Raw genomic sequence first — 24,452 nt, 5'->3', positions numbered from 1 at the left:
ACATTAATGCAACAAAAGTAATAAACAAAATAAATAAATAAAATCTTCTATCGTGGTTCAGAGATTGATTAAACATACTTTCCAGAAGTTGTGAAGGTCTCCACACCCGCACATGCAATGAAGAAGGTTTCCAATATCTTCTCCACTTTGTATAACAGTTAGGAGTATTGAGGGTTAAACTCGTGTAGTCTAACTGGGGTGATGCAAGTCTTAAAAAGCCATTTATATTGTAGTAGCTTGCGTCTAGTATATGAGTTTGAACTTGGGTACACAAGTCTTCCCATTCCTCTTTTGACATTTCTACTTGCAGTTCATTCTTCCATGCAGATATGAAAATAGATTTTATCATGCTTTTCCTGTACTATGTTAAAGTTTAGATGTAGTCTGATAGTTAACATGATGTAAATCTAATTAAAAAGTGAACTCTAAGTGGCATCTTTAACATACATGTTTTTAATTTAACCCAGATTATTATATATTTGCATAAAAACAAGTACACTGGACATAAAAGCTTGCATAGGAGGCTGTGACTCAAGTCAGTGGATGCAATATATAAGTGTACACTGGCACAGTACACATGCACGCACACAGTGGTTCACATGTTCACAAAATTAGGGTCTATGTGTGTGAGAGACCAATCAGGTGCAACTCTTCATTACCAGCCCACCTCTGCACCAATCATGTGATGGCTGGTTCCTCAGTCCCGGAGCATGATGGACAACGTTGTGTGGCTTTGCAGAGAAACAACAGTTTTCATTTAATAGACTTGTACATGAAGAAATTATTTTACTGGATGTACAGTCTGAGCTGCTCTGAATGAAATAAGGTTTTAAAGGTGATTTTCCATTTTCATTTCACACAAGTTGCATCCTGTTATAAACCTCTTTATCCACTAAGTGCTGCTACTGCGAAGGGCAAATTTATCCTGTGCTCATGTGCACGTTACCTCCACAGTTGCAGCTGTTCTGTGATTTCCACAACACATTATAAGAAGATGAAGGTCTTATACTCAGACCTTATTTAAACACTCCCCTGCCACCACAAAGTTACAGAAAAACACACTGTAATAAAGAAGAAAACTGACAAAATGTGTGTGTTAGTACCCATTCATGTCATCATTGTAAAGATAAATAACTTGTGTATGTGTGTGACAGTGGTAGAGTGTGTGTTTGCATGTTCTTGTTTTCTAAGTGGAAAAACTGTTGCAAACACTTGAGTAGGCGGCGACACAAATGTTGAGTTCTTGTGAAATCATATTTGTTGTTGGTTGTATGAGTCATCTTATGCCTCGTTTCAGAGCGTGTACATTTTTATGTCTTTTTTCTTTTGGCAATGAATGCGTTGTGCTTTTCTATGTGTTTTTAAATGAGCTATGGTCACAGACTGTTTCTTGTACCTGTACATATGGGAGCAAAGTGTTCAGTGCAGTGATACAGAGAGAGAAAGACAGCAGGGCAGAAAGAACATGATTACACAATGTGAAATAACACTAACTATGGAATGTAAGTGAAATCAGAGTAAACAGATAAGTAACAAATTAAGTGCGAAAAACATTCCATCTACTATTCGTTAAGGTCTGGTGACTGAAGGCAACAGCAAAAAATTTTTTTTACATCATTTTCATACAGCTCAAACCATCCAGCATCAGGAAGAGTTTGGTCCCAGCGTCAGCATCAGGAAGAGTTTGGTCCTATCAGGATAGAAATGTTTTAACATTGAATAAAAATGAACATTAACTTTGTACTGATTAGTCATGGAGAGGTGGCACAGTAGTGAAGGGGTTAGCATGGTCAGTCATGTTGTCCCCATGTCAGTGTCAGTTTTCTCCATGTACCTGGCTTCTTCCTACAGACATGCAGATTAGGTTAACTAGTTACTCTAAATTGCCCATAGGTGTAGATTTGTATGTGAGTGGTTATCTGTGTTTATCATTGTCAGCCCTGTGATAGACTGGCGACCTGTCCAGGGTGCATCCTATCTCTCACCCAACATCAGCTGGGAGTAGCTCCAGCACCCTTGCGACCCTCCACAGGAAAAGTGGTATAGATAATTGATGGATGATTTGACATAGCCTTTCTCTCTGTAACCAACCATACCTGGAAAGGTCTTCCTTGATTTTCAGATATCTGAGTAACTTTTGTGATCCCTGACTCTTTCTGTAGTGCCAGCAATGTCTAAACAACAACTGGATGGAAACTATGAACTATGAACAGCAAATGAACATTATATCTGCTAAACAATAGTATATCAGGATGCAGACGGTAGCATTTAGCACTTTGTAGTATACGCAGTCAGCAGTACAGCCTCACAGAAGTGCTAGCATGGTTGTGCACCCACTTCTTTTGTTATCACACATTCAGTGGCTGTTTCCAGCAACCACAGAGGTGGGCTTTTAGGGCCTTACTCCACCGTTACCTTCACCATGTGCTGGACTTTTGTCAGCATGGTTGCAATAACAAATGCAGAGCACATCAGGTTTAAGCGCAAAAATGACTAGGTTTACTAGGTTTAGGTTAGAATAACAATGTACCATATTAGCAACAATAACTATTGGGTTGAAACAGAAAAGGAACAGATGGTACCTGTTTCAAAGTAGTGTGGTTTGTTTCCCAAAAAAACCTAATAGGCAGCAGACCGCTGAACTTGTTATGTAGGAAAAGCAAAGGCGTCACTGCTACCATTAGCAATGGTTCTGTTCTATTTGAATATCCCAGTAAGCCATAACCATGCGACAGTGAACCAGCATGCACAATAGAAGGACCCTAAATCTGAAACAGCAAAGTGAAAGTCAGCAATCATTAATTTTATTATTTCCACCTGTGCGCTTCCTGCTGGGACATATCAAAATGTCTTTCAGTGATAAAAGCCCATGTTGCTCCATGTCTTGCACATTTGCATTAACAAATTAACAAGCTACTGACATGTGTTGGCTGTACATCTGTCAGCTTGTTTTGATGTTTTTCTGTCTTATAGTGGCAGGAAATCACTTATTGCAGCTTTACAGAGAATGGCTGCAATGTAGCCCTGAGCAGGGGCATGAATAAAAAGCAGCTCCCTAAATCATTTGAATGGAATCACTCTGCTGACGTATAGGGCTCAGACAAAAAACACAAGGTCATTCTGCAAAAAAAAAAGTTTAACCTGCCTCATCTTTTGACACAATGCAGTGCAGCATCATATGTCATCAAATAAGGAGACTGCAAGCAACTTATTAGAACTCACAGTTTACCTTGAGAGGCAGGGCTTTTCTGTAAATGCACCCAAACGACAGTTTTATGCTCAAGTGACAAAGCCGTAGAAGGCAAATTGTGTTGGGAGCAAAGGAGGAAGTGGATGATGCTATTATAGAGCCACAGTCTGCTCTCACTGTGCTCCATTAGTGTTGTTTCTATTAACCATCACCACAATTGTTCTATAACCTTAACCACTTGTTTAGTATTGTAACCATGACGACAGGCATCTACTGGTCTTAAAAAAGTACTCGTTTTATTTGCCCAGATCCAACCAAGTTGTTTTGGTGCATTAACATAACCGAACCTTTACCACAGCATTGCCAACATCACAGAGTTAGATATTTAAAAATAAATATAAAAAATAAAAACACCAAGCTAAAAAAAGCACCACCAACATTTGTTATGTTTCTCTTTAAAGATGCTGTTTTAGTCCCAAAGCTGCCAAACCGAGCTGAGAGGAAGACTGAGGATTTGGACCCTCTCACCAAATCAGTGAGAATTACTTTGGTTTTTATGAGCAAACATGTGTTTTATATTATGCTATTACACTCTAATAAATGAATGTCTCTGGTTTAGGACTAGGACACAGATTTGGCACATTTGTTAACAGAATGGTTATCAGCTACAATCATCAAAATTAGTGCATAGTGCTAATTAATCAAGAGCTAAGGACACCGTAATGCTGTTTCACTATAACATTAAGCCAGTGCATTTCAGCTGATGGAAACAAAGCAGGAAGTGAGGGTCCAACAGCAGAGGCAACACACGACCCCTTCCCATAGACAACTAACTGTTACTACAACTTCTCATAAAATTGTTTGTGTATTTAAGCTTGTATATATTGTTGTTTTGTTGTGTGTTACACAGCATGTAGACAGAGGGAAAGGAATTACTTGTATCATTTTGTATGTGAAAAGCTGCACCCTAAATTACAGGTTCATGTGGTTGTGTTTGTGTATGTGTGTGCAATCCAAGACATCTGATGTTTTTCAATGTGTGAGATGCTGAATGAAACCAGAAGTTTGTGTGGACATATTGGATTCCTACCTCTCGTCATTGCTGATGAGATAGCCGTCGATTTGTTTATCCCTCTCGTCATTTCTCTGGCTGTTTTTCTTATCAGCTCTGCAAACATTTCGATGTTGACAAACTGGTCATGTCCTGTTTGCACAAATCCCTGCAACAAGACGGTGTTTGACCTAGACGACTCAAAGCAACCCTCTGGAACAAACACCAATCAAGTGACCACCTGAAAAACAGGGGCTACCGGGGCACGGAGCCTTGCGAAAATAACATGTAATCATATTACTTGCTTGGTACAGTGGCACATGTTCATTGAATGAAGACTGAATGAAGCAGACAACATGAGCAGAATCTACTTTTCTGTTGGATCATAAAGATATGTCACCAGATGATAACCACAAAAGGTGAACAACCAATCAGTGATGCCTCACAGTGTTTTGTTTTGAGCTCTACGGGGAGGGCTGCAGTTCATTTAATCACAACTATTTTGTGCCATACTAACTGCCTGACATCCACAGGCATAATGCCAGTCGTGCACTGCTAAAATCGCCGCCTCGTCCTCGACTTTATACCTGCCTAGTCACCATGACAAAGGGAGGAATGGAGTGCTGAAATGCAAACGAGGGAGGGGTGAAGAAGAAAGCAGAGGCTGACTCAGGTACTCAGAGCTTCACACTGCCTGTAGTGTGCTCTGAAAACACAACTGTGAGTCCAAACCCTGGTGGAGCATCACAATCATGTGCCTATGTGTGAAGGACGGTAACCACAGGAGTGAAAATAGGTCGAGGAAAATCAACAATAAATGCTGTTATTATGTCAAGCACAGCAGGGGGCAGATAGGGGGGTTAAGCTGCACCAAATATACCCCGGCTTGATAGTGGATATTTCTTTTATGGTGTTTTTCCACCTTTACTATATCACATTACAGGTTTAGTACCTTCTTGATGTCATGTGTCTGCTTTTAGTATCGTATAGTTTGCTTTCTTTGTCCTTGTGTAGAGTTTTATATAAGTGTAAGACTCTCTAAAGCAAGACTACGATATACAGTATACCAGAAGGAGATTCACTCTTGCCTGTAAAAAAAAAGAAAAAAGAAAATACAAAACCATGGTCTGTGAGATGGATACATGCCTGTTGTTGTAGTAAAATAACAACAACATTATTATTGTTGTTGTTGTTATAAATACAACCAAAAAGTAAGGCTAATACCAAAACTTAAAATAGCAATAAAATGTTATATATGAAAGTAGTAAAACATCTGAAAAGAGCATAAACATTAAAAATAACATCAAGAGGGAAGCAATTATATGAATACCAAATTTAACAAACTTAGTTTCCACCAAAATTAAATGCAATTAAAAAATTGGGCATTTGTTATTATCATAGTTTTTTTTTAAATATCTGATATCTAAAGGGGTAATACAGTCTAGGGCCATAAAACCTGAATGTAAACTCAGATTTCTTGTGGGAATCATTAGGAACTTCTATAAGAAGAGCAGTGAACGATCTGACTGTTCTTGTGGGAACATAAAATGACAGAGTTGCTACTATAGGAAGGTAGAGAAAAGTCCACAAAAGCCTCATTTTAGAGTTAGAAAAGAAGTCAGAGAAGTGTACACACACACACACATAAACTGCTGTGTTTAGATTTATTGTCAGAATATAGCTCTGAAATTTGTCGTACAAACAACAAAACACATACAGTACTCTACATAATCACAACAACACAACATATAACAAACATTTAACATATGTTATGGAAAGATGGCTGCAGTATTATCAAGTAATACTCTGGTAAAAAGACTTAGTTCAATCAGGCGGTACCTGATATGAGTGTACATAAACACTATAGGCACAGCCTTAAGCTGCTGGTAGTGTTTTGTTAGAAGTTATGCACAGGCACTGTTGACGCCCATGTGTGAGTGTGAACCATGTCAGCTGAACAGGTTGAACAGGCAAGACAATGAAAAAAGCCAGTTAATGTAGACTGTATTGAACCACTGTGGGACATGTTGTGCTCACACAGACAGAGACTTGCTGAGTAACTCTCATTCACAGGTAAACAGAAGGAGCACAGATAAGCATCTACAAGCCCAGCGGCATTCCCAGTGGCAAAACTCAAGCACTGAGCTTGTACACTATTCCCGTTCTGCAGCAGACAGATGGCGAAAACGTGACACGGTGACAAATTGTTTTCACAGCCAAGGAGAGGAGATTTTTAGCTATGACAAGTGTGCGAGTGCTGCCTCTCTCCGTGTATATAACCACCAACTGCACTTGATGCTGATTCAAAAACACAGACACTCAAATGCTGTAACTAAAAACCACAGATCTGGCTTAGCCTCCAGCAGAAAGCCTTTCAAAGGGCTCTGAAGACAAATGGCCGTGTATAATACCACTCAGGGTGCTACACAGGTTGGTAGATTAGAGGAGCACCCACTCCTCTTGATCCCCATAACAACAATTTGTTTTAGATAAGCTCAGGCTGAGGTTGTCTCCTGGTAGGTCTGAATCAAATCCAGCTCAGGTTTTAAACTGCCACTTTTGAGAAGGACTTGATCCTGATTAGTTAAGGCAGCTTTTGAGGATTGGTGTCATTGTTATCAGATCCGTCATTCACAGGAAAGAATGGTTCATAATGACAGGAGAGAGTAACTCAAATGCTGGTGATAGATGAATCCAGCAGCTGATTTATGTCAGGGAGACCGGGCAGCATTGTAACACTAGGTAAGATGTAACACCGCCAGTTTGATCATGTAAGCTTTCAGTGTGCAGTCATTTTTCTCATTTCTGTTGGAGTTAAGTTTGCCATACTAATTAGCATCAAACACAAAGTACAGCCAATAAGAATGAGTTTGCAGGAATTTGGACGTTAAAATGTGGTTGTGATTTTTGCACCAAAATCATTACAGTTCGCCCTGAGGGGGGACATCCAACAGTTGTCAAGATATTTCAATCTCAGCTACAAAAGTCAGCTTCACAGTGGTGCTAGATAAAAAGTCTGGAGATCATTAACAATCGTCATCCGGGCACTGTTGACATCTATACCAAATTTCATTAAGAGAGAAAATGTAACAGAAAAAAACTGAGAAGACAAGAGAGAAGCCACATACACAGACAAATATACAGCACTATTTCTAATAGAATAAATAGTCCCTGTGAACCCTGTTCACAGCAAGGTGTGTGTTATTTGAAATTTCTGGGAGTATCACAAACAACATTTCATCAACCTTGGTTATATCAGTCACAGAAGTCTCATAGATTATACTGCACACATAAAACCCAAACTATCTGCATGGGTGTATACCATTAGAGGAAAGTGAGATTGCATTTACTATTTGAATGAACCTACCATTTCAAAAAAAGTCAGCCAGTGTTCCGGCCAATGATCTCAGTCAGGGACTAATGCACACGCGAGAGAGAGAGTAGACAATCAACATGGCTGTAGTGGGGAAATAATTACTGACATCTCCTTTGGGAAAGTTGAGCTGAATTGTCCTCTCAGTCTAGGTGTGATGCTTCGCACTGGGTATTGTCTTGTGTCTGTTACTGCCAGCACAAACCTCTGTGTTACAGCCTGGGTGTGGGCTAATAATCCGTGGAAAACATGGGGAGGCAGCAGAAGCACAGCAGTGACATGTTCAAATACCGTTATGGTGAGCATCAGTGTTCATATTTGAAGCAGTGGTTATCATCATGTGTGCTGTGCTTGCTGCCCTTTGAAGCTAAAAAACAGCAGGTGTTTTATAGTTTTGTAGTGACATTAGAAACAAATAGGTCAAAGTTTATCTTCTTCTCTGACAGTGTGCACATGGATGACGTACACAGATTAAACTAATCAAACACTTTGATCTCTGAAGCACACAAAAAGTAGTTAATGTTTTATGTGTATGGTATGTTTGTGTGCGGTCTGAGCGAGACAGCAGGCGTTCAGGAGAAAATAAAAATGGGAACACAGCCATGAGGCTTAGAGGCTTACAGAGCTGCACTGTCCTCACGCAAAATTTAACATCTATATTAGACTGGCAGACCTTAAAGAGAGGAACTCAGTGACTGTAAATTAACCTGGTGGTTCATGTTACAGACCTCCACTGTGCAACAAATACAAGCTGAGTCATATAATCCTGACCTTTTAATTTTCTCTTTATTATAGTAGAGCTCAAATAAGTTTTTTATTTTGAAGAATTTTTAAGTCCAGACACATTTAACTCAAGAACAATGCATTATACTTTCACTACAGCATTAGATTACTGGTGTGCTTAGCTGCTTAAATCTGCACAATAATAAGGGAACACTGATTTTCATGAAACTATTAGCAGTCTTGATGACAAGCTGCCAGCACTGTTTTGTCATGGAGATCATGGTGGGACATATGGCAATCCAAGTGCCTCATATTTACATTGTTGGACTGCCATACAGCTTTGAATGCAAGGTTAGGTAATTAGTGGTTATGGTTAAGGTTAGGGTATGTCTCCAGGAAATGAATATAAGTCAATGTAATGTACCCTGAAGTGATGGAAACACAAAACGTGTGTGTGGGTGGGTGGGTGTTTGACTCACTACTGCTTCTCCACTCTCCCTTTATGGTGGGGAGATTAGATAGTTAATCCTGTAGATGCCAGGGAAAAAAACACTCCCATTGCCACAATGGATTTCACTCAGTCCACCAGAAAGAGGACAGACCTGCTGCCGATACGCATCTCAATCCTTGATGGAAGCAGGGCCCACACACAAGGCAGAGCACTTCACCAAGGACAGGATATTATATTACATATGCATGGGATGGCTACTATAAATAGCCCCACCACCATATTGATATAAAACTGTCACGTCTATTTCCAACTCGTTACTTATAATGTATAGAGTAAAAAAACTATTTTGCCCCCAGAAACCTCTAACAAAGCCAGTGTTTTATTGTTCAACCTTGAAATTCATCATTCACTTTTCATGACAGCACTTGCAATCCTGAACACTGATTGACTAATTTATTGATTAAGTCATTACAGAGGAATATACAGCCTTGTTGCCTTGTCCTGTCCTCCTGGATCACTTCTAATGGAATGAACTGTCCCCATGCTTGACTGTTAATGTAATGAATTTAGTTTTGAGTGTTATTGTGAGTACAAGAAGACCCAGGTTGAAAGACATTAAAACCTGCTCTGGCAGTGATGTTCTGTAGGTGACTCTGACCTTTGACCTTCCTAAAGGTGACAGGCAGAAAAGGTCAATATGGTATCATATCTTTACTGTGCACTATTTTACAAAAAGCTTTTTAAAAAAGGCTTGATTAACTAAGATTTTATATACAGTAGCAGCACAGTAAAGACCGAAAGCCCCATTATGTTTGGATGTGTAGCATATAAACATTAATAGCAGGCTGTCAAAGATTAAATATGAAGAATTTCCATTTTCCCAAGAAAGGTTCCCTTGATTATCCACATCCTCCTCTGTCTTCAAAAAGACCTCCCTTCCTCTATTCCCCTCTACCTCCCCTCCCTTTTACAGGAGTGTGTGAGATAGTCTCTACCACTCAGGCTCCCAATACTTTAAGCACTCACTTCGTTGTTCCAATCCTCAACCTGGGGACTGCCGCCATGTTCCTAATTTGGCCGCATCAAGCAACACACAAACATTAAATCCGGATACAAAGCAATTACAACTTCAAAATAAAATATTTCAAAGAACCAAAACTTCCAAATAAACCTGCACAACGATGCTGTTTATCATAATGGAATAAGTTAATATCAAAATCAACATGCACAATATATTAACCCCTAATCTACCTATTGTTAATGCAATGAAAATAAGCAAATGTTGTTAATGCATACATTTTAATGTAATCTATAATGTACAAGAACATTGTCTGAATAAAAGATAAAGTGAACAAAAATATGATTTAAATTCAAACCTGATGCAATATTAAGCAATTAAACAAAAGTATAAACCTAATAACTAGTGCTATTTACTGTAATGCTTACGTGTCAATGCATTAATAATAATTATTCAGTACTATAAGAATGTAACACTGAAGACCATTCTGCACAGTGACTGACTTAATTTTAAGTATATTTTATGAGCAATTGTTTTGTACTTTTACTTAAGGACACTTCTGAATACAATTGTAATGCAACGTATTCATAGTAATTTATTGCTACTTTTGCATATATAAATAACCTTAATTTATTTCAACACTGCAAAAAGCAATATAAAGAAAATTAGACTGATTATATATAATATTTTGTATAATATGACTACTATTATGGGTGGCTGAATGAAAACGTATTTTTTTCTAAATTTTTCTCTTCTAGGTTTTTTCATTTCCTCCCCTCTGCTGTAAAAACACATTAATGCAGTAATTTTTAAGTGTTAGATCAGTCAGTCATTAAAAAAGAGTAGCCTGAGTAACCCCAGGGATAGGGGTGACTTTTACATGTTCTGATTTTCTCTTACAGTGTTCTCTGACTGTCCAGCTCAGCTGTTTATCTGGTGTAAAACAAAACTAACTGAACGATATGTTTTTATGTAATTAAAAACTTTCCAGCAGAGCTTAAAAAGTGCAGTATTTATCTCCATAACACAGTGGGGTATTAAAATAAAGTATCATACTGGAAATACATATGTGAAGTACTGGAAGCCTACATCAAAATTGTACTGATATAGTGTTTTAGCTATGTGTGTAAATGTATTTAGTCTACATTTTACTACCGCCTGTATATAAATGTTGAAAAAATGTTTGTCTATACAGAAATTGTGCACTTACAGTAAATATGTTTTATTTTGAAAAATTTAACCGGAAGTCCTGCGGCTTGTTCCGTACCCAGCTTGCCATTAGTTCAGAGTCGGGATGACAGCTGAACGGTCGTAAAGGTATAGCAACGCAGTCTGTAACAACAACCTTAATAAAGTCCCGTTTTACAAAGCACGACCGACAGATTTAACCGTGTGAGGCGTTTTTGTACCAACCGACCGACGTGTTTGTTGACGGTAACCGTTACGTTTGTTTTTTCGTATTTACACCAAGAAAGAAAAAGATCCGTATCCGGATGTACCAGCGGCGTTGGGTTTTTCGTATGGCGTAGGAACATTTTTAAAGCAGGACATTCTTGATGTTTGGAGGATCAAACAAGGCCCTCGGGTCGACAGCTTATTCGACTAACATTACATATAATTTAAAATCGACCAATTTTTGGTGGAGAATGATCGTCGAAATGGTTGTGCAATAGAGAGGAAGAAGCGTTGTAGCACGTCTCGACTACCTCAGTGTTGAGACTGTGGAGAGACAGCGAGTCACCTGGGATAAGTTGTGTTTTTGTTTCCTGCTCTAAACCTCCACGACGTGTTTTTCAGAGCCCGTGAGAGCTATTACAGGGGAGGCGAAAAGAAGTCATTGTCTTGTGTTTGTCTGTGTGTGTGCGCGTTTAAACCCCTCTGAACATCCGGAAAACCTTTACGATGACGGGCAGCAACACCCCAGCGGACATGGTAAGAGAGCTTTACCATTTACATTTCCACTTATCGTCATAGGGATATGGCCAGAAAGTGTATTAGAGCAGCATTTGAGAGTGTTCTTTAAGGCTCATAGTTCAGATTTCATTAGTTACATCTTCTACCTAGTGTGATATAAGCCCAGTAACTTCCTGGTGTTTCTCAAAGTTGGGTTTGTAAATCTTCAGGGGAAGAAAACTCTGGTGTAATTTAATTTGTATGATCGTGATGAGTGTGTTTTTCAAGTGCAACTCTTAATTTTAATGACTGTTTTTAAATATCTGTAAATAGTTATGTTTTTCCTTCAGTTCCAAGTAGTAATTGGCTTCCACTGATTTCAGATTTTAAAACTTTGAATTGCTTCATGATGATAATTTGATAATAATGAATGCAGATCAGATGTTTGTTTGAGATTAACATTATTGATTAGTCAACAATTAGTCAGTTTCTTTTTTTAATAGTCTGATTAATTGATTTGTTGCAGCACTGCAAAGTTAATGAAGTTAAGACACTATTGATTTTCTTAATGTATGCAAATCAGTGGAAGCCAATAGACAAAATACATGGTTTGCAAAATGTTTACCTGCCATGGTGTTTTGTGTGCGTGTGCGTGTGTGTGTGTGTGTGTGTAAGCAGTAAGACCACAACAGATAAATATAACTTTTGTTGAGTTAGATACTGTATGTTTGGATTGGAATTAGACTGTTATTCTCACTTTGAGCATGCTGGCCCCTCATCCCAAACTAGCACACCTCTCCGACCTGTCTGTCCAGCACAAGGATCTTTACGATAACTGTTGTCTTAGGTTGATTTGACACTTTATGAACCTCCAGCATCACAGAAAGTGAGACTGCAAAGAGCTTGGGGTTTAGGACTAGATGTTCTTCTGTTGATTGTAAAACCCTGTTGTCCCCAGCTGTACTATTTACAGTATGTAGTATATGTTATAAAGGAAACTAAACTTTGACCTTTAGTTTGTCATCACTGTCAGGTGACATTATCCTTATCACATCTTGTTTACATATTTTACACTAGCTTACTGACTGAGGTGAGTATTATGAACCTGCATTTTGCAGACTTGCAGTCTCATGGCTAAGCTATTCCACAAATTAATATAAAATGTATTTAGTTGGGTTTGCCCAGACGTGGGTATATTTCCCCTCTGCCTGGCCATTTTATGCCTGTCATCTTTGCTGCTAGTGCGTGGTGGCTCTAAGAATAACTCCTGGTCTATCTATAGAAAGGATAAACCACATAATGTCCTCCTTAGATATCCCAGCTGCGCCTGTCGTACTGCCCCGGCCGAGTTCAGCTGATCCCCTAAACAACAGGTCTAATGTTTTGTGAGGATGCGGGGATAATTTTGGTGGGATGTTAGAAATGAGCTGGGCTATTTGTTTTTGTGGTCCAGTTAAAGATGTCAAGTATACCACATCTCAAGGAATGTCCATGGATTGTGGGTATAATCATTTTCTGACCTATTATGAGTGGTAGTGGAATCCTCCTGAATCTGAAAGAATGTTTATAGGACTTGTGTTTTGTTGCTATCTATGTGACTGTTTGAGGCTTCAAATTAACTTCATTGTTTTTGAATCACTTTGCAGTTGTGTTGACCAATCATGTATTTTTGAATCTGGTTACAAGTTTGCAAAATATTGAGGCTTGTTGAGCTCTGCAGCCAACAAATTCTTTATCAAACCTTTCATTCTTAATCTCTGTTTAGTCTCTTTTGCCCCTTTCTCTGACACCACAGTCATTGGCATAAAAATGGGAGATGACATATACAAAGGTGTGATAACTAGGTGACAGCATACTATGTGCAGGAAAGTACACAGGATAAAGGGAGTAACAAGTTCTCTGCTTAAATATTAGGTGTGTAATTGTTCTGAAACCACAATGAACATCCACTGTCTTGTGTCACAACTGTGGAAGATGGGGCTGTGACTGAACCGTGGGGATTAAGCAGTGAGAAGAGTTCCCTGTTGGGTAATATGCATTCAGAACATCAACAATTTTTATAATTGGTAGACAGCGTATGGCATGGCCTGTGTACCTGCAGAATTTGTTGTTTTTTTTTTTTGTTTTTTTTTACTTTTATACTTCTACAAGTTTTACGGCTCCTGCGGCTGCAGCGCAGCCCCCCAGTGAGGAGCAAAATGAGTGAGGTCAGGGTTAATGAATGTCCCAGGGTAGTGACAGAATATGTGGTGAATGCCCGACAACCCTTCAGCTCAGTAGTTACACCACGGTTTAGGTTTAATAGTTAATTATCCTCAATGTTTCCCCTAGAAAATATTACAGGCACAGTGGCAAGAGGATGATAGAGATTTTGTGTGCACATGATAAAATTGATTTAATGTAAAGGTATGTGACCCTAATGTAAAGGTCACATAAAACAAGGAGAGTGTTAATATTTATTGCACACAAATAACTGTCAAAGCCACAAATTACTTCACAATCAAAGACGTTAGAACAAATAATCTATAAAAAAAAATAAAGATACAGATAAAAAGAAAAAAAATCCACATAATAAAGTATATCAAATAATAAACTCTCAAGTTGGTGCAAGCTGCAGTTTGAACTGCTCAGCAATGTGAAACAAACTGCTCATTTTCCCATCATGAGCACAGTGTGCATGACTCATTGCTCCACTTGGCATTGAAAACAAATTTGACCATGGCATCGATGTATGAAAATTCGCCCAAAGCTCTGGGTCCCAGCCAGATGTTCTGTTTGCTTCTATCTGCTGGTTCACCCGCAGCCTGCGTTTGACCCATAGCCTGTATACCTGTGTCACCGATGCTTATGCTAATGCCGGAGCCCTCGCCACCCCTCCTTCTGCCCCTCTCACCTCTCTCCCTTACTCTACCACTTCTCGACCTCTCCTCTCTTCCTTGTTAATATGTTAGGCTGAGCATCCCCTGGTTTCCTCTTAGGTGGTGCCATGCTCACGTTAGAGTTAATAGCAGTCAAATAACTTGGGTTTAACTAAGCTTAGTTGCTTTATGAGAAATCATCTTGCATTTAATCAAACCATTACTACACAGGGTCGCTCTGTGATGATTACTTACTGACCACTTACGCAATTTTAAACTATTATGACACTGATTATTGACACATCGTAACGTTGGTGTAATCTATTGAAAGTGCAGACAAGAGACAAATGCCATGACATTGCGGGTCCATGAGAAAATCTTAAATATCACAAACTTACTGTAAATTGGAGAAGCCTGGGTAAAGAATCAGCAAAGATAATGAGTCGTTTCCATAAATCTTGGTGTACGTATGAAATCCATAAAAAGCGGTATTCTCAGGTTGCACTTGTTCATGTTTTTCATGTGTTCCCGAGTTTGTTTGTTTTTCTTACCAGAGCTACCAGAAGTGTATCAAATTGTAGCAGGAAGGGGAGCATGGTGAGAGGCACCTGAAACCGATGTGTTCCTCCCCCACCTAACAAACTACTTTGATAATAGGTTTGAAAGGATTCAATGAGTCCCTTTAGAACTGTATTGGGTTTCCTGTCCTTATTGTTGACTGTAATGTGCCTTTTAATAGTGTTTTTTTTTTTTTTGGTGTATTTGACCTGTAGTGTAAGATTATGATTCAGCCAGAGGATCTGGTTGTGTTTTCTCTAGCAACACCGAGTCACTATCAGCTGTTTCATAGCTGTGTCTGATATCTGCTCTAAGAATTTCCCTGGTGGGGAAGTATCACGTTATTATTGCATCATTTTTTGGTAGTGTTGGCCATAAAGTTACTTTTACCAGCAGTAAAATAATTTTTTTCCACCACCAACTCTCAAACATTGTTTTAAATGGGTTTTGTTCACACTAGAGTTGCTGTTTTCGGGCTCATGATATTAACATGTCTAGAAAAAACATAAAGGTGACATTCTGCACAGAAGTGAGCCGGTTCAGGATTGCCACCAGCATAAATCTTTGGAACAACTGATTTCTTCTGCGGCTTAACTCAGTATACACATCAAATTAGCTCCTTGTGTTCTCAAAGTAAATTTGGGAAATATCCACTATCTGCATTTAACTCACCCTGTCTTTTCCCCATCTTCCCCCCAAACTTTCTCTGCCTGTGCAAGGAGAACGTCTATGAACACACTCTTATACAGGCTGTATAGAGTGGGAGTGAGAGTAGGAGGAGAGGAGATTGCTGGTGCCAAGCATTGTGGGTGAATGAATCTGAGAGAAAGAAAAGGAGAAGGAAAAGTCATGCCTCTCGAGAATAGAGGATGGGATTTTTATCTAAAGGAGAAAAAGAGGAGGGGGCCAAATTACCTTGCTCCAGTCAGACATTAGAAGCGCTGACAAGGTTGAAATGGCACCTTTAGAAACAACAGGACGCTTGGATCTGAGGTCAGGGTGCCTGCGTGAGTATGTGGAGGGACTGGGTTGGGGTGCACTGCAGGTTTGTGTTTGTAACAATGAGAAAACGAGTAGAAACGACTGAAACAGAAGTAGAATTAATTGCAGTTTAGGTAAGGGCAGCACAGCACAAGAGCTCCTGTGCAGCAGAGTGAATTTTAAACACAGCTGCTTCCAGTATGTCCCAGTACAGGCAAGGAGTCCCAACTACACACACACACACACACACACACACACACACACACACACACACACACACACACACACACACACAGAAGTACCTGACAGTCCAATTTTCTGATAAGGGTGTTGTTGTCGTAATTATTGCCTTTATTAATGTATAATAAAGTATTTACAAGATTGACTAAACCTCGCAGTATATTTCAAAGGTTCAAGGTTCAAAGTGTTTATTTGTCATATGCACAGTTAGGAAACGTGTTTCCCTGTACAATGAAATTCTTACTTTGCCATTTACATGAATGAATGCCACACAATACAAGTGAAATATATATTTGTTATATTGCTGGTGCTAGTGCTAGCTTTTAGGCACCGTCCTCTCTGGCTTAGGTTTGGAAAAGGTTTGTTGTGTATTCCATTTTCATTGGTACTAGAAGTTAAGTGGTGATATACCTGTGATTCTCACCTGGATTTTCTACATCCTGGCTTATAACTGACCTATAAACCATTAGTAAAGCTACTAGTTATTGGAAAGTGGTAATAGAATGTATGGCTTCACTTTCTGATCAGAACTGGTTTCTAATGGCATAGGGGCACACATTTGATCCTTGATGATATGAAGAATTAAACACTGTTATGGCATGTGCACACTCATGCGCACTCAGTGGGTAGTATTCAGACACCCGTCATTTGTGTAGCGCTAAGTACGTGTTAATTTGTGTTGGAGGTGGCAATAACAGCCCTGACTCAACCAGACCAGGAGGCACGCTAGATGAAATTGTTCATCAGTAACAATCAGTATTCATTCATTAGTATTTTGAATTGAAGTGTTCACTTTGTAAAACAGGTTAACAGTTCTGACAAACATCTTGCACACCACATGGTCGTGCTGATAAGGGTGTAGGATCATAAACTCTTGACTGAAAAGGAACCAATGAATCTGGCACACTTGATCACCTGTACTCACTCTATTTTTCAGTGCTTAGGCCTTCATCACTCATTCGGGCTGCTTCATCAGTCTGTTAAAGCAACAGCTCTCTGTCATTTAGACATAGGGCACTTTTACCTTATGGTCCTCGGGGCTTCATTCAAGCACACAAGGCACGAGGGCACAGTGACGTCAACAAAATGCAACACTGAGAAGAGATGCTACCAAAGTATTCACTCTTAGGGTAGCCTAGTGTCACCAAAATCACTTAAAGCATCACTGCTCTCCTGTTTGTTATACCAGAACACTTAGTTTGGAATGTGTCTAAGGGTGTCTAGTTAGGGTTAAGTTGTTGAATGTTATTGTATTTCTTTGTTTCGATGTTGTACTTTATAGACAGTCCCAGTGCAGCCATCTCACAGCCGGCGGATCATACAAAATTTCATCAGAACAGCTCGTTTAGATGAAAATTAGGTTGTAGCTCATTGTCTGTCTGCCATACTACAGTAAAGAGGCATCCTTTGTGTTTCAGCAGTGTCTTGCTTATAATTTATTGATTGATTGGATAACTTATTGGAGATCTGCTCCATTGTTTTCAGCGTGAGTAGCTTACCGACTAGCAGACCCAGCTCTCTCCATAATTTTCTGCTGTCTCGAATATTTGAATACTAAAATTAAAAACCAATTACCTACCTAACAAACAAATATCTGAATAGTCAAATTATTGGGTCCAGCTCTATAATAATGAATAATAAATCATTTCAACTTAATTGTTATTTAAAAATTTCTGGTTCTTTTAATTGTGCAACTGTGACTCTTTCCTGTTATAGCAGGGACCACATTGAAAAGCATACATACATAGCATAAATGTATCAGTTGTTTATTAATGAAATAAACAAATTTCTGCTTTACTGGAACAGTATGTTTCTAAAAGCCAGTTGTCTCTGCTACTCTTTGTGTGGCTAATTATAATTTAGCGGCTTTGAAAGCTGTTTAGTTTATTCTGACCTTGTTAAGAGTCCTTTGGCAAACACAAACACGCCCGGCAACAAACCAACACACAGAGGAGTCAGAGGTTGGGGTTAGAGGTGTGTTGGTTGTGAATAAACAATGGGTGGGGATTCCTTGGCGGTGAAAACAGCACTCCCCGTCCCTCTTCCCACTCGAGCTTAGCTCAGCATGTATGACAGAGAGGACACAGAGGTCTGCAGGCATTTGCAGCCTCAGGCAGAAGCTGCTAACAGGACTTTGATTGATGCATTCAGAGGGAGAGAGAACACTGCTGAATCCTGACAGTGCCAGCTGGCTGTAGCATGTCAGTGAATATGTGCGTGTTTCCAGTGCCATGTATTGTAAGTCTGAGTCACAGATCAGGATTACATCATCCCACATGGGTGCAGGAGTTGATAGATTGACTCTTGACATCGCCACCTATAGGCCTTTGAGCACCGGGCTACATATCATCAGTAGTTTTGAAGGTTGTGCACCTTTTTTTATATCAGTTTCAAGCATTTCAGGAACCTGATGACTCAGAGATGAAACCGTGATAGTCTAATATGGCAGCTAAAATCATGGTAGTCACTGCCGATAATAAACTGAATGGGCCTATTCTCATGGGTAGGAATAGTAAATGGAACACTGACTGCAGCTGTCGAAGTTTGCAGACATTGTTCATTTTGTATAGAGCATTGCTGGTATTAGCAAAGCTTTTGTCACTGTGTATGTTCAGCAGTCCTCTGTGGCTGTGTAGCATTAGTTCAGTTTTGGATTGATGCATGTCTATAACACCATCAGAAAGTCCTATTGAGAACTTCTCATCCATTGATTGCTTGTGTAACTGTTGTTCATGTTTGTCTCTGTGTGTACTTCATTGCTGCATGTGCAGTCCTATGCATTGTCCTCTATGAATAGCCCTGCTGCATAGATAGAGTTGTACATACACTGCAAACCACAAGTACTGGAAGAGTTAAAACTTTTGTTTGTCTGTTTTCCAGACTCTGGGCTTCAGCATATTCAATTAAAAATAAAGTAGTGGATCTGTGTGTGTTCTAAGGGCTGTCTCACACACAGATCTCTCAAGACTGATGTAAACCTACTCAAATGAGCTAATGTTGAGACTTAGCATTTCTCTGTACTATCTATTATTTTATTTCAAAATCAGTGAGCTGAAACATGAATCTTGAACAAAACATGTGTAACTGTACAGATACTTACAATCTAGTCTGCACCTGTCAACACTCCTGCTTTTCCCTTTTCCATATTTCATGTTTCAGCTGATAATTTATTTATAATATGCTCTATGGCTACATGTTTCCTCTATGGGAGTCATGTAGTGGAGTTATTCAATAAAAATCGCTCTTGCTGGTGAGAAATGGCCAAACTCTCACGAGTTTTTCTGAATCTGCTTAGTGCATTTCAAGGTTGTAGTCATAGCAGAGCTAGGATGCTTTACTGTGTATGTATTCAGCTTGATCTATCTTCTTTGCTGCGCTGAGTATGTGCCACAAGGTTAACACCTTCAACCAAAGGAAATCAAATTAGAAGCGGAGTTGAGGTTTTTCTTGACCGTTATGCTCATGATCATTTTTTTGCTAGATACATTAAAAAGAAAAAAAAATCAAGCTTCAATAAAGTCTTTAGGATGAAGCTAGCTATTAGATTTCCTCAAGTATTAAGCTTAAAAATGAGACCCTACCTTTTCTTTGTTTACATGAGTTTGCATTTCTGATCATCTCAGCTAGACGCCTGAATAGTTAGAGCTCATTGGTTCTAAGAAAAAGTCTCTCTGTACATCTGTGTTGGCAAAAAGGCTTATTCTGCGGGAAATCCCCTTTCTTCTCAGCACTCAGTGCTGGCAGGTATGGCTTTGCTCAGGCTGAGGAATGTGTTGAACTGCTTCATCGCTGTCTGAGCTCTGCTGGTCCCAGTCTGAGGGAAACTTATGGCCTATTGATTCTGGTGCTCTGATCTCTCTTCACAAAGAAAAGGTGACTGTGTGCTTAATTTTCTAGTAAACCTGTACTGCAGGTGCAGTGATGTTGGAATGATATACCCACATTCAGTGTTGATTACTGAAGCCTGAGCGAAACAGCAGTAATCTTTACTGTACACGCTGGACCCTGAATACGTCAGGACAGAAGTAAAGTGAGGACATGTCAGCTTTTATGCCAGGTGTTACAAAATCAGAGCATGACATGCATGAGTGTGAGTAATGTGCAAGCTCTAGATGACGTTGACATGACAGAGTCATCCTAACTAGACTATACTTGCAGCCACTTTTGAGGTGATTATTGTTCATTGGATTTTGTTCACGTATCCATATACACACCCGTTTATATTGGGAAACCAAGAAAAGCAACAACCTGTTCTTCCTCTTAAGTGTGACTTGTTTGCTTTTGGCTTTGCTAGCGGAGTAACACCCAATCTAAATCACATTTGCTCGAGATAACAGCACAAACTAAGCTGCTTCTAAAGGCCACTGATTACTTGTAATGGTGTTGAGCCTCTACTCTTGTCATTGAGCCATTTGGTCCCTTATGTTCCTCTGTTTAGTCCGACCAGTCAGCAGAAAGTCTCTACTATTCATTTTTCAAATGTTATTCATTTAATTTCCTAACCTTTTCTTTCTCCTGACATGATGTAACTGAAATCCTTCTCCACAACAATAGGAATATAATTCTGGCAAATCCAAACAGGCTACAATTTTCTTTTCATTTTTTCTTTTGCCTTAAAACCCACTAAGTGTGCGTGCACGCGCGCGCGCGTGTGTGTGCGTGTGTGTGTGTGTAATTACAGCAGAATATAAAGTCCTTCACACATTTAAAAACCCGGACAGACATGACAACTAAGACATGACCTCTGTGTCTCGTAGCTGTGATCCTGACTGAGTTACACAAAATGGGTAAAACAGCAACTTAAAAAAGGACATGAGTTACTGCTTCCTAATACTATACATGTTGTGAGCTTGCTTAACTGAGAAACCAAAAAGCAGAAGAGAAGCTTTATGAAAGGGTCACAAGGTGACATGTAGAGGAGACGATAAGCAGACAAAAACAAGTGTTACTGCACTTAAGAGAAGTCTTGGTTTCTAAAAGGAAGCGGTGTGAAGATCCTGTACTTGTTTCTCTGTCAACTGAGGCAGCTGTGTGAAGTGACAGATATTCTACGCTTTAGCACCTTTTCCACCGCCTGGTACCAGCTTGACTTGACTTGCCTTATTTATGTTTTTATCAGTCAAATATTGGGGCTAGTACCTGGTACTCTTTTGGGTATCACCTCAGTCAAGGTTCCAAGCGAGCAGAGGCGGTACCAGATGGGGGTGTGTAAACACTGCAGACTAGCGATTGGTCAGAGAAATCGCATCATCAATGTGCGAGGTGTCCTGGAACAAAAACAGCACAATTTTTAAGAGCAACATTATTTAACCCTAACCGCTGCTTTACTGTAGTTTATAGTACTGACTCAAAACAGCCACATACAGAAAATCAAGAACAGTGTACCTTCAATGTCCTCCATTGTTACTGTGATGGTTAATGATGACGTTACGGCAGTGTAATGCGGTGTCGCTATGACAACCAGCTACACCGAGAGGGGGACCATAAGCAATGGAAAACCAAGCACCCGGTACCAAAAGTGAGTAGAGTTGAGTCAAGTCGAGTTGAACTGGTACCAGGCAGTGGAAAAGATGCTGTAGAATCATTAATGCAAATGAGGAGTCACTCACTTAGTAGCTAATGTGTTCTATTTAGATAATATGTTTCTACTAGAAATTCTGCACAAATACAGCCTCAGGACACGTACAGTATTTGATTTCAGTTTTCGAGCAGGCATTGATTGCACTGTCAAACTCAGACATCTTGATACAGCAACATGTCTTAAATGTTGGTAGCATTCAAGTGATGTTAGAGGAGGAGAACTCTCCATAGCGCTATGCAGCTGTAATGTTTCCTCATATAATTCAAATAGATATAAAACAAAAGCTCTTCAGTGACACACTAGTTCGCTGTCAGTCTAAATGTTTACTAGAAAGAAGAGAGAGAGAGTGTGTGTGTGTGTGTGTGCGTGTGTGCATATGCATGTGTAGGAGAAATAGCGGAAGGGGGGTTGGTGATGTGGGACCCAATAAAAGGAGCCTTTCAGCTGCACTGGAAACAATTTCCAGCTGAGGGGACATTTATATTAAAGCTTTGCCTTGCCAGCATTGTGTGTGTGTGTGTGTGTGGGTGTGTATCAGAGCAGTTAGCGAGCAGGAATCAACAGTCCCTCTTCCTAGTATATTTTGGGACTGGCTGCCGTTTCTAAATCAGCGCTTATGTGTGTACTGATATTCGAGTGCTGTCAGTGCACTTAGACAGATGATACTTACTCAGAGAATTATAGGGTCAGTGTTGAGACTCTGGGTCACAGACAGGTCGGGCAGCAGCCACAAAGCAATCATCCTTTGGTCGGGCCTCACTGACTGGTTGCTCCAACTGGATCAGCTGGCCTCCAGTTCTTACAACATGCTTTTCACCCAGACTTTAACTCTGTTGTGGTTGTCAGTTAGAGAATTTTTATATTTATGCTTTCAAAATGTAAATGGTCCGAGATGCTTTTGTATTAGAACCCAACACAGTTTGGTTTCAAAACACTCACTAGGTACATCCCCAGTCCCTTAAGTGATCATTTCTCAATTCTCGCTTGACCCGGAAGTCATTCTGGTACACCATCTTGAGGGACATCCCAAAGCTCTTATTTCTGACCTGAGGAGCAAGCATCGACAAATGTGAGGCTGTCTGCAGGAAGCACGAGTGAGGATGCAAGAGACCATCTTTCACAGATGTCTTTTATGGACTGGTACACTCCTTTATCGGAAATCAGTTGGTGATTGGATATTTTAGATGAAGGATGATCAGAGGAAAGGATGTTTCATGTCTGTAATGTGTTTCCTTAATGCCTCTCCTTGCATCTTTCCCTCACATCTTATGTGGGTGGGACTAAAATGCAAGGAAGAGACACAAGTGAAGGAAACATGGATGCAGTTAATGGAACTGAGATGTACCCATTCCCTGTTTTTATGGTGTTGTAGCTGATAGAGGCTGCAACCAGTGATTGTTTTCATTATCAATTAATATGTTTTCTTTAATTGATTGTGTTTAATATTTCATTTATTTCCAAAATCCTTGAAAAAGCTGTTGCAAAGCAGTTATGTGACCACTTGCACAAGAATGATTTTTTTGAGGATTTTCAGTCAGGATTTAGAGTCCATCATAGTACAGAAACCGCATTGGTGAAAGTCACCAATGATCTTCTCCTAGCCTCGGACAAAGGACTTGTCTCCATACTTGTCCTCTTAGATCTCAGTACTGCTTTTGACACCACTGATCACAGCATCTTACTGCAGAGACTTGAACATGTTATTGGGATTAAAGGAACTGCGCTAAGTTGGTTGAAATTTTATTTATCAGAAAGATTTCAATTTGTTCATGTTAATGATGAATGTTCCACACAAACTGAAGTTAGTCACGTCGTTCAACAGTGCTCTGTGTTAGGTCCAATTCTCTTCACTTTATACATGCTCCCTTTAGGCAATATTATCAGGAAGCACAGTATAAATTTCCATTGCTATGTAGATGATACTCAGTTATATTTATCTATAAAGCCAAATGAATCAGATCAGCTGGTCAAACTTCAAGCATGTCTTAAAGACATAAAGGCCTGGATGACCTGCAACTTCTACGTCTAAACTCGGACAAAACCGAAGTTATTGTGCTTGGGCCTGAAAACCTTAGAAATCTGCTGTCTAATCATATAGTTACTTTAGATGACATAGCTCTTGCCTCCAGTACTACTGTGAGGAACCTTGGAGTCATCTTTGATCAGAATATGTCCTTTAAATCACACATAAACCAAGTCTCTAGATCTGCCTTCTTCCACCTGCGCAATATTGCAAAAATCAGGAGCATCCTGTCTCAAAGTGATGCTGAAAAACTGGTCCATGCATTTGTTACTTCCAGGCTGGACTACTGTAACTCTTTACTATAAGTATATCCCAATAATTCCCTAAAAAGCCTCCAGCTAATCCAAAATGCTGCAGCCAGAGTAATGTTAATGACAAGGCTCCATCGTATCTTAAAGACCTCGTAGAGCCTTATCATCCTAACAGAGCACTTTGCTCTCAGAGTGCAGGTTTACTTGTGGTTCCTAGAGTCCACAGAAGCAGAATGGGAGGCAGAGCCTTTAGCTATCAAG

At 39.6% G+C, this 24,452-nt stretch overlaps 1 protein-coding gene across 2 annotated transcripts in view; it reads left to right on the top strand.

Annotated features, from left to right (window-relative positions):
- The first annotated feature begins 11,055 nt into the window (after positions 1-11,055).
- Positions 11,056-24,452, top strand: part of ubl3a (ubiquitin-like 3a) — a 35,055-nt gene continuing 21,658 nt past the window's right edge. The window contains exons 1-2 of one of the 2 annotated variants that reach the window (XM_020620400.1): positions 11,056-11,123; positions 11,604-11,738. In XM_020620400.1, the coding sequence (XP_020476056.1) occupies positions 11,709-11,738 (30 nt within the window). In that variant the 5' untranslated portion in view covers positions 11,056-11,123; positions 11,604-11,708. Of the gene's footprint in view, positions 11,739-24,452 lie in introns of both variants that reach the window. The other variant, XM_020620399.1, reaches the window with a different exon arrangement.

Source organism: Monopterus albus, unplaced genomic scaffold (genome assembly GCF_001952655.1).
Source record: "Monopterus albus unplaced genomic scaffold, M_albus_1.0 scaffold237.1, whole genome shotgun sequence".
Lineage (NCBI taxonomy): Eukaryota > Metazoa > Chordata > Actinopteri > Synbranchiformes > Synbranchidae > Monopterus > Monopterus albus.
Note: the sequence above shows the minus strand (reverse complement) of the source record. Positions and strands in the feature narration are given on the sequence as shown.